The sequence below is a fragment of the Podarcis liolepis genome, assembly GCF_965112155.1.
Source record: "Podarcis liolepis genome assembly, chromosome: 8".
NCBI lineage: Eukaryota > Metazoa > Chordata > Lepidosauria > Squamata > Lacertidae > Podarcis > Podarcis liolepis.
This window is the reverse complement of record NC_139560.1, coordinates 65,089,118-65,100,002: the sequence shown is the minus strand read 5'-3', so window position 1 is coordinate 65,100,002 and position 10,885 is coordinate 65,089,118. Positions and strand designations below refer to the sequence as shown.

Genomic DNA, 10,885 nt, shown 5'->3' with positions numbered 1-10,885 from the left:
AGAATGCCATGAGTCCATTTCAGTGGAGATAATCCCTTCTCAAACTAGCTTATTTATTTCATGCCTTTCATATTAGGTGAATTGTGGTGATGGGTGGCTATGTTTTGGTTGGGCTTATTGTGAATTCTTGTCTTTCTGTTCATATATGTAAATTTTAATAATAATTTCACAAAGCATGAGGGGGGAAAAAAACACCAGGATAGTGAAAGACAAAAGTGAAACGAAATGAAATATGGCAAGAACATTGGTCCAGAAAACATGACAGAAGAAAGGTCACATTTAAGAAGAAAGGTCACCAAAGCTTTCCCAACACAACCATACTTCTAGAACAGGAGTAGCGCATCTATTGGCAGATGCACACCATACATTTAAAGCATATTCACTGCACATTTAAACCGCATGACTCCCCACCCCAAATCCTGGGAACCGTAGTTTCTCCATTTCGGAACTACAATTCCCAGCGCCCTTAACAAATTATAGTTCTCAGGATTCTTTGGGATGTGCTTTAAATGTGTGTTGAATGTTAAGGCGTGGTTCTGCCACCGCTTAGAGATTTCCTTATAACCAAGCATTATATAAATTTTGTTTAAGAACAACAACTGTTCTGTCTAGCTAAAGCAAAATTTGGCTGACATTGATTATGGGGTTGGGGGAATGGCAGCTGGTTTTGACCTATAAATCCTTAAACGGCTCAAGGAGTGCCTCTTTCCGTAGGAACCTGCCCAGTCCCTGAGATCATCTTCTGAGGCCCTCCTTCGTGTTTCTTCTCCTCGAGAGGCCCAGAGGGTGGCAACACGAGAATGGGCCTTCTCTGCAGTGGCTTCCCTTCTGTGGAATGCTCTCCCCAGGGAAGTTTGCCTGGCGCCTTCATTATACACCTTTAGGCGCCAGGCAAAAACGTTCCTTTTTAACCAGGCCTTTGGTTAATTTGATTGACATCCTATGCCCTTTCAAAATGTGAGGGGTTTTGTTTTTTTTTGAGGGGGGGGGAGTGTTATAGGGTTGTTGTTGTTTTTATTTTGATTATGTATTTTGTGGTTATATACCGTATTTTTCCATCTATAAGACGCCCCCAAGAAAACACCCCTCAGCACTACCCGTGTATAAGACAAGCCCCAATTTTAAACCTAATTTTTTGGTTAAAAAAAAACCCTAGTCTTATACATGGGAAAATACGGTAGTTTTTATTTTATTTTATTCTGTGAACCGCACTGAGACCTGCGGGTATAGGACGGTCTATAATAATAATAATAATAATAATAGCTACATTGAGCATGTTCTTACAATATAGTTTCTTCCACCCAACACCTCCCTGACCTTCTGTTTGTGATGTCACATTGCTCTTGTGATGTCTGGAATTCATAGCAAGGGCTGGGAAAAGCCTCTGGCACAGAAAGAGAAACAAACATGTTTGCTGTGCTCCACTGGGTGGTAGCTACATTCCTAACAAACCTTTTTGAACAGGAAAAGAGGAATAAATATGCCTGTGAAGACCTCTCCTCCGAACTTGCCGCCACTCCCCACGAACCAGCGAGCAAACAAGAGAAGCTTCGTTTCAGGCACCAGGTGGGTGACAAGATCTAAGCTGAACTTGCCACCGCTGGTCATTTATCAGAAATTAAGCAGCTGCGATAAGGAGGAAGACATATGTCAGGTGTTCCAAAAGCTTTCCGCACTTTGTGGCAATTTGCAAGACCCTCTGAGAGAGCTTCTTCTTCGGTGTGCCTATGAAGACCAGGAAAGAAGTACGTGCAGACTATATTTTGCTTCACTGGAAATAAGAGTTGCTGGTCCTAATGTCTGCACGCCAGGCTGTGTTTAAGGGGAAAGGTTAAGGAGTGGGTTTAAAGAAGAGGAATATGAAAATATTTACTGAAATGAAAACTTGGAGATATATAACTGTCAGTATTACTAAAATGGGAACAGAGATTGACAGTGTTTAAATAGCCTTTGGACAGGAAAGGTACAGCTATGCTGGTAGGAAGCTTAGAACTAAACAATATTTATTACCTAAATACGAGACCTTTAGGTTGAAGGGGATGCATGCCACAGGCAAATATTATTAAACCACATTTCCTCATATTAATATAGCAATTATGTGGCTGGTTCAGAAAATGAACGCCTAGAGTCACAATTTCTTAGCAGCTACAGCCTGAAACGGTGTGTCTGCTCTTTCACAAGGCAGAGGATAATGAAGGCCAGAAACGGCGTTAATAGTGCTTTGCAGAAGATTAAAGAAGTGTCTGAAGTGGGATAAAGAAAGGATTGTATTTCAATAAAATTAATCCTCCCTAGATAAAGAAAACTTCAACACTGTCCATCTGGAAAAAATCAATTCATTATTTTGGGAGACAGGCATGTTTAATTTGCTGGAGACTTTAAGAGGTAAAATGCAGAAGGGTGGGGGGCGGGATGAAAAGAGATTGAAAATGAAATCTCGCATATTCCTGGACAGAAAAACAAATAGCAAGAAGCATTCAAACTGTGCAGCTTCGATTTAAACAATGTTCGTGGTAGCTTGCCATGATAATTCCTTCCCCATTATGATATTTGTTAAGTTAAAAGATATATTGCCTTCCCATCCCTCCCCAATATAAAATATGCACCACCTCCAAAAGTACTATCACATCATTATAAGCATTTTGCTACCCTAAGACAATGGTCTTGTCTATTTTTGCTTCTAATCCTATATACACTTCCCTGGGAGTAAGTGCCACTGAAATCAATAGGGCTTATTTTTGGGTAAATTTCCATAAGATTCAACTGTAAGTCATTTTACCCAATAACAGTGCTAGATGCTTCTTTCACATTTATAATAGGTGCTCTTTAAAATTTAAAACAGTTTAAAAATACAAAACCATACAATTTAATGACAACTTACAATGAAACAGAATTTTACTGCAAAGCAGTGAGCCTGCATAAACCTAGGGCCACAGTTCAGTGCAGTTGTGCAATGAAAGTCAAAAGAACCCCATGAATGAGGTGGAAAACAGTTTCATTTGAATTCATCATCTGCTTTGTGGGCCAAAAGGAAGGGTCAAATGCAGGCTATCAACTATAGCGTCCAAGTCAGTACAGATCCAATCAATTTTGCAAGCATAGTGCTGAGCAAATTGTTCGCGGTGGGCAGTTGAGTAGTCTAAATCAGGCTGTGTTCTAAAGGTTGTATAGTTACTTATATCCTTGGCTCAGGGGTCGCATAACTCCATACCCTCCAACATTTCTTTGATGAAAATACGGACGTCCTAAGGACAAGCAGGACATTCCGGGATCAATTAGAAACCGGTACGGCTTCTGTAAATCTGGGTCTCTCCCTGGAAACTAGGGACATTTGGATGGTCTGTGTGTCCTCCTTCTCCACTTCCTGATTCTGGAACCATGAGAAGAGCCTTGGCACCCTTTTGTTGCTGCATGTGGCAAAAAGATCAACCTCTGGTATCTCCCAACACCATGTGATCTGCTGGGAGGTCTGAGGGTTCAGAGACCATTCTCCCTGATCAGATGAAGTTAGTTGCTGTTAAAGGTACAGCAGCAGGAGCAGCAAAATAAAATAAAAATGCAACAAACCCCATTCTAATACTGTATACTTAAAGCAATAATAAATTCTTGTTTTCCACCCCTCCCTCTTCAGGTTACAAGGTCTCCTATTTTGACACGTTCAAAACAGCTAGCGACCTACTGCAAGGGGCATACTGTTCACCAGAGCCAGATCACATGCCCCTAACAAAAAGATTTATTTCCAACAAGATTGCCAAGGAACATAAAGCCTTTGGAGTGTACAGACACGATGCTCCGCTGGCAACCATAATTGCAAGGTAGGATATTATACAAAAGTGTTTCTTTTTTCTTTTTGAATTGTATAACTTGTATATACAATATACAATTGTAATTGTATAACTTCTTTTTTGTTTAGGGATACTTGTATCCTCTACTTTCTTTCTTTTTGTGGGGGAAATGTTCCCCACCCCAAATCTCTAATAATATAGGTGCACACTCAATTTCTAGCTAGAAAGCCCATCACATTACATAAACACAAAGGTTTCCCTGCCACCAGATCTCCTGATGTGGAGACTGCAATGGAAAGGTGACTGTATCCCCACTGCCTGCTTCCCCCTTGGAACAGAACAATGAAGTTATTCCAGGATGATTTTGCTATATGGCCACAGTTCATTCCTGTTTTGCTTCTTCTCCAGTGAACAAAGGCTATGTCGATACAGGGTTTATAAACACATAACATCTATCAGCACACCAAGAGGTGTTTATGGCTTTAACTGTCTGGAAGACATATGCAACAAGGCGATTAAAATGGAGGGCTCCTATTTTTTAATGGTTGGGACATAAAGATGAGGAATTTCTGCAAGCATTTGCATGTCAGTAGGATCGCACCTGAAAATGAACACTGTTGCACTATTGCAATCGAGAGCACAAACCCTTTAAAAAAAAGACGACACTGCTGATCAGCTATTTAGCAAGGAAAGAGTAAGGGAGTCAAATCTAGCCCCATTCCCTTCTTGACCAGCTTCTCTATCTGCAGCTTGTTCGCCAGCTAGAAATAAGAAAAATAGGCTAGGGTTTGTGGTGGATGGTGCCACAATCATGAACTAGGGTTTGTGGCAAATGGCGTCACAAGCTTCAGTGCCACCCCTGAAGGATAGTGGTTGCCCTGATCTGTTTTTCCCTCGACTTGTTGTCTCCGGCATATGTATCACTGAGGGCAGGGGGGGGGGGTGGATTCCCACTGCTTTATGGTGGTCGCCCTGGGAGGAGGAACAGCCAGCGGAATTCCAAATCTCTTGCAGGACCACTTCAGCCTCTCTCTCCTGCTCTCCCAGGCAATTTAACAATTAGTAAAGGTAAAGGGACCCCTGACCATTAGGTCCAGTCGCGGATGACTTTGGGGTTGCGGCGCTCATCTGCTTTAATGGCCAAGGGAGCCGATGTACAGTTTCCGGGTCATGTGGCCAGCATGACTAAGCCACTTCTGGCGAACCAGAGCAGTGCACAGAAACGCCGTTTACCTTCCTGCCAAAGCGGTACCTATTTATCTATTTGCACTTTGACGTGCTTTTGAACTGCTAGGTTGACAGGAGCAGGGACCGAGCAACGGGAGCTCACCCTGTCACGGGGATTCAAACCGCCGACCTTCTGATCGGCAAGTCCTAGGCTCTGTGGTTTAACCCACAGCGCCACCCACATCCCTTTAACAACTAGTAGCATTGTCCAAACAAGAGAGGGCTACCAGACCTTGAGTGTGTCCCAAAACCAATGTGACCCATAAATCCAATTGAGCAGCTTATTCCAAGGAGCACATGCAATAGGGAAAGGAGGAGAAATCGCAGGCATGCAGATCAAAAGGTATTGGACTAGGCAAAACTTGAACAGAGCACACCTAACTCTCAATAGTCGCCTCGGGCGCTGGCAGCTTCTGGCATCATTGCCAGTTGAGGGGCTCAAGAGGGACAACTGTTACAGGGACCCTATTGATATTTAAGGCATCTTGTGCCCAGGTGGCTTTGAGTGACAGGTTGCTAAATCCAGCCAATCCGAGGATGGCCACACATTTCAGAGAAGGGATTGTAACACCTTTGGGAAATTGAGAGATGGAGTTGTGGTCCAAGTGCAGCAACCTTTCCTTCTATGTGTGCTTTGGGATGTTGGCAGGAACAACATGACCTTTCTGCCTGGGCATGATGGAGGATGAGAGACAATGGGCAATCTTAAAGCGACAGGAGGAGGCAAGAGTTGCAGCAAAAGTCTGTGTGCAGTTGCAGAAAATAATTTCAGTACTGAGTCCACAGGCAAAAAAATGTCAGAGAGATGTTGCTTCATTGATACCACTATCTGATTTGTTCATTTAAGAGAGTGACAGAGACAGAACCACTTATTTATTTTGCTTCTTTTCACATTACAAACCCGTTCATTTTTGTCCCATATTGGTCTTGTTACTGGTTCTGCTCCTACTAGCACCTTAAAAAGGTAAAGGTAAAGGGACCCCTGACCATTAGGTCCAGTCGTGACCGACTCTGAGGTTGCGGCGCTCATCTCGGTTTACTGGCCGAGGGAGCCATCGTACAGCTTCCGGGTCATGTGGCCAGCATGACTAAGCCGCTTCTGGCGAACCAGAGCAGCGCACGGAAATACCGTTTACCTTCCCGCCAGAGTGGTACCTATTTATCTACTTGCACTTTCGAACTGCTAGGTTGGCAGGAGCAGGGACCAAGCAACGGGAGCTCACCCCATTGTGGGGATTCGAACCGCCAACCTTCTGATCAGCAAGTCCTAGGCTCTGTGGTTTAACCCACAGCACCACCCGCGTCCCTTAAACTCACAGAAATTTGACAAAGCAGAGCAGTTATGAAAATATTTAGGAAAAGTTTCACCTGGTCTCTACACCAGAAAAAGCTTTAACTTGTTCACTTATCTTTATTTGTATATCAAGCTGCTGTAAAAGGCACATGAACAGGGTCAGTAAAAACTTGGCAATCTGCCACAATAATCCTTTCTTACAGAAAAAAAAGTGTTTTACCCATTGTTTTCACACCACCTTTCAAAGAATCAGGGGCGAATGCTATTAGCATATTTTCCTCTGTTTCCTCCCAACCAAGAAATAAGGATCAGGAACTCAGCTTATTCTGGCTTGCTTCTAATATTTGGGTTATTTCTGTAGTAGATGCTCGTTCCTGAAGGGAACTTATTGTCTCTTATGTTCTTAAATGCTATAAATTGATGTGGCCTAGTCACAGGGTATGAAAAACTTATACCTTCAGCCACTGAAGGTACTTGTCTGGCAGATAGTTAAAATTCCTTTTGTTAAAACTCTGAAAAGTATCTCTACCTGTGAAAATTTGAGACTCCAAAATATGAAAAGTTTAAAAAAAATGGCCAGGAAAAAATCAGGCCACACTTCCTTATGCAATGTTTTCTCTGGAGCAGAACGCCGTGTGCAATTTATACTTGTCAAAACACTGAAAGTTGTGGAACAAAATAATATCCCAACTACCACACTCTAGGGTATTTTTTTTCTCGTTACACAAAAAGAACAATTGGTCTCAACTGAAGTGTAGTTTTATGAGTGGGGCGCCATATTCAATGGAATGGCAAACAGCATATGTGGCTCTAAGTATCTGTTCTAAGCCAAGGGGTGGGGGGAAGCCTGCTATACTAAGAAATGTGGGTAAACTCCCATCAGCCCCAGGCAGAATGGCAAATGTCAGGGATGATTGGAGCTGTAGTCCAGCAACATCTGGAGGACCACAGGTTCTCCCATCCCAGTTCTAAGCCAATCCAATTGTGCCTTCCGCTTGTATCAGGGCTTCCCAAACTTGGGTCGCCAGCTGTTTCTGGACTACAACTCCCATCATCCCTAGCTAACAGGACCAGTGGTCAGGGATGATGGGAACTGTTGTCCAAAAACTGCTGGAGAATCGCCGACTTGGATTATTCTCTGTTGTGTCGTATACAGTATGGCAGGTCTGCGAGCAGAAAAATGGTTTTGCTTATCCCTATGCTAGGTTTTCCCCCCACCCAACTGCAAAGTAAAAGCCAATCTTCATCATCTTGGCCCTAATATCTGCTGAGCAAGTTACAACTCCTGCAATGTATACCAGGAGTGTTTACCGAATGAAACTCTTCACCTAAACCTTTTCCCTCTTCCTCTTCTCCTCCGTCTCCCCCCCCCCCCACATTTCCCATTGGCTTTTATTGTTTAAAACAACCAAAGCATTCCTTTCCCAGCTTTACAGTGAGAGATGTTTCTATTTGTCCTGGAATTAAATTTAAAGACCAAAAATGGACACAAATGCCTGCCGCAGTTTGCAAAAGGACTGTATTAACCCACGACACTGAGCGAGTGTCACATAACATAGCAAAACGCACAGAACTGTTATAAGGTTCCAAAGTATTTGTAAGTAAATGTTTTAATTCAAATTTTCCGTTAACACAAATGCTACGTTCTCTCTCTCTCCCCCCCCCCTGCTTCGCAATAGATGGACACCAAATAGCATGTCAGCCCACCATGACAGACATTCAGTTATTCAAGAGCTTAAAAAGTTTGGGGACATTGAATCAGTGACCCCTTTTGGAAGACAAACAGTCATCGTCGTATTCAGAGAAATCCGCTCTGCATGTAAAGCAGCGAGCGCTTTCCCACCCGAGTGCCCAGAGGGAGGAATACGATGTTTCTGGCACCACAAATTCATGTCCAAATACAAAAGGCGGAAATTCCCAAAAATGAGAAGCTTGACAATGTTAGGAGCGAAGGTGCCACCTGCACGCTAAACGGATTACGCTCGTCCCTGTTAAGGCACAACGTGGATATGTATTCAAAGGATTCGTTGAATGAAATTTAAGTCTTCTGGTAAGAGGAACAGAACTATTCTACAGACATTTCTTTCTGCACAGTTGGCAAGGGATCAGAGCTTGGACTTCTGAAAGAAGCTCATTATGGCGTTCATGCACTCATCGGACAGCCATCTTCCTTTGAGACATTCGCACTCTTGGGAGTTAACTTCATGGAGCTTCTCCTTTTCCATGCTTCGCATCAACTGCTTGGAGATTGCCAAACTCTGGAGAGAGAAATAAATAAATAAAAATTCCATCGTTAAATGTAGAATGTGCAATTCCAAGCGACAAAATCTCAAATCTGGCTGGTAATACAAATTTGGGGTTTGGGGGTTAGGATGGGTGCAGGGTACAATGGAGTAGTGTGAAGGGGGCTCCTATATTTCTCTCTACCCAACAGCAGCTTTGCCCTGAAAGAAGCTAGTGGATAAAAAGGGTTGATTGCTTCCCTCCCAGTGCCTCCAAGTTAAGGTCGGCAAACCTGTGTTAGGATCACATGTTTGCTGAGGTTCCAACCTAAGGCTTCAGGCATAATGTAGCAAAAAGGTTGCACGTGCGAATGTAAATAGTTTATTGAATATTTACAGATAAACCGTAAACAGATAAGAACATTAGCAGGATTATTGTAATAACCTGCTGTTCAATAAGAGTAAATATTTAAATTAGATGAATAAATGAGCAAGCGTAAATTAATCTGGATATGCAGAAGGTATTAAAAATAAATTTAAGGAACCGCAGAAAGAGGGGGAAGGACGTCAAGTTTTGAAATGTTAAAATGATTGTAAAATTAGTGAAATTGAAATGTATAAACCTGAAAAGTGTGTGTGTGTGTATAAAAGTTTGTGCTTTAAGCAGATTATAATGCAGCACGAAAAAACAGCACAGGAAATTCTCTTCTGTTTAAACAGGACCAAGACTATTGCCACAAGTGACTTTGTTAGCATATACAAGATGAAAAGCAGGTAAGATTGATAATGCTGGTCTTGCCATGCTTTTCTGCTTGTAATAATTTCCATTGAGTGGTCCTGCAGATTTTGCACAGTACAGAAAGCTCACCAGAGTTAAACTGCCGAACGACATTTAGTGTCAATGGTATCCTCAGTAAGAAACCAATACCCTGAATCTACAAATAGATGGAAGAAGAACTTCATAGATGGTACTATTAGTTGGAGTCAAAGAGATCTGTCAGTGTCTGATGGTTTCTGGATTGGTTGGAGACAGAGAAATATGCAAACCAGGATAATATCCAAAATCAGCGCTTAGAACAATACTTGTTAAAACTGACTCTGCTATAAATGGGACATTTTGAAGTTGCTGTTACTGTATATATTTTTCTTCTAGAACTCCCAAAGCAGAGAGAAAATAAAATGGCTCAAGGGAATGTTTTTAAAAAAGGAAAGTGGGAAATAAGACACGTTCAGGCTATTTTTTCCTGATCCGATTCTTTTATTCTGAGCACATAATCCCCAGATGAACTAAGCACATGCATTTCACACTGAAGTGCAATATTGTGTAATTCGTACTTTCACGGTTTGAGAGGATTTTAACCATATGAATTAGAAAACTAAATCAATAAGGCTATAAAAATTGCCCTCTGTGACAAGAGAAAGATGTTAATGACCACTGAAGTTTTTTAAGTGATGTGGCCAATCAATAGATCATAGAAAAGCAGGTGAAACTGACAGATGAAAGCCAGAGTTTAATAATTACTGTTGTTTCTCCACTGCCTGACAGAAGGCCCACAAGAAAACCTCACAAGGATTTGAAAAGGTCAAAGATAGACATGTGTTTGAAAGAACAGCCCCCACCCACCCCCAAAAAATTATCAATAAAAGGCCAAAAGAGAAAGAAAACAACAAACACAAAGCCAAACATTCCAGCCATGTGAATATTATTTTTTTACATCACTGTAAAACATTAGCAGGCCTTTAGAGATGTTTCAGGATTTTATGGGCAAGTTTTCTCAGAATATAGTTTTTTGGGGTCAAATTTTAAATATGCTTATTAATTATTATATTTTAATATTTAGGTCAAAGTCCAAGTGTTAGCTGAAATCCTTTTTTCCTTCTTACTCCCTTAATATGAGTAGATTTATGTTGTTTTTCCCCTGAATAAATATTTCTTTGGAGTAACATAAATCTTTTGCCACATGCATAGCCTTGAGGAGGTCACGGTCAAATTACATTGCAAGTTATTTATAAATTATTTATTAAAAGATTTATAGCCCGCCTTTCATTATTATTTCCCACATTTCTGGACAGAGTAATGTTGGATCTATGAAAGTCCTATGTGGTAGGTTGGAAAACTATCTGAATTAAATATCTGAATTAAACTATCTGAATTAAATATCAAAGCTGTACATTGGCTGGTCTCAAAAAAAAACCCCTCTTTTGTGCATTTCCAACAGCTGTTTTGCAGATGCATGTAAATAAAAAGGCAGAGCAGAGACAACAGCAGAAAATCCATTATTTGCTCAGTCTCAATTTCCCTATTTAAAACAGAAACAATACTAACCTCCAAGCATGATTTGCTCACTACCATGAGC

At 41.5% G+C, this 10,885-nt stretch overlaps 2 protein-coding genes across 7 annotated transcripts in view; one reads left to right on the top strand and one right to left on the bottom strand.

Annotated features, from left to right (window-relative positions):
• Positions 1 to 1,325: 1,325 nt before the first annotated feature.
• LOC310714318 (testis expressed protein 56-like) lies at positions 1,326 to 9,655 on the top strand. 2 transcript variants are annotated; one of them, XM_083519703.1, is made up of 3 exons: positions 1,326 to 1,745; positions 3,632 to 3,815; positions 9,249 to 9,655. In XM_083519703.1, exons 1-3 carry the CDS (start codon positions 1,481 to 1,483, stop codon positions 9,304 to 9,306), a joined length of 507 nt encoding a protein of 168 aa, XP_083375829.1. In that variant the 5' UTR covers positions 1,326 to 1,480; the 3' UTR covers positions 9,307 to 9,655. The 2 variants fall into 2 exon arrangements, with proteins under 2 accessions (XP_083375829.1, XP_083375828.1); XM_083519702.1 differs by lacking the exon at positions 9,249 to 9,655 and adding an exon at positions 7,986 to 8,604 and having other exon boundaries at positions 1,357 to 1,745.
• Positions 7,808 to 10,885, bottom strand: part of ECI2 (enoyl-CoA delta isomerase 2) — a 33,842-nt gene continuing 30,764 nt past the window's right edge. For all 5 annotated transcript variants that reach the window (XM_083519555.1, XM_083519556.1, XM_083519554.1 and 2 more), the window contains exon 10: positions 7,808 to 8,564. In XM_083519555.1, the coding sequence (XP_083375681.1) occupies positions 8,412 to 8,564 (153 nt within the window). In that variant the 3' untranslated portion in view covers positions 7,808 to 8,411. The remainder of the gene's footprint in view (positions 8,565 to 10,885) is intronic.

Excerpts from the sequence above, each read along its gene's own strand:
- LOC310714318 (XM_083519702.1), top strand. The coding sequence starts at position 1,481 with ATGCCTGTGAAGACCTCTCCTCCGAACTTGCCGCCACTCCCCACGAAC. Across the intron at positions 1,746-3,631 it reads CTATGAAGACCAGGAAAGAA|GTTACAAGGTCTCCTATTTT; the intron begins GTACGTGCAGAC and ends CTCCCTCTTCAG. Across the intron at positions 3,816-7,985 it reads CTGGCAACCATAATTGCAAG|ATGGACACCAAATAGCATGT; the intron begins GTAGGATATTAT and ends GCTTCGCAATAG.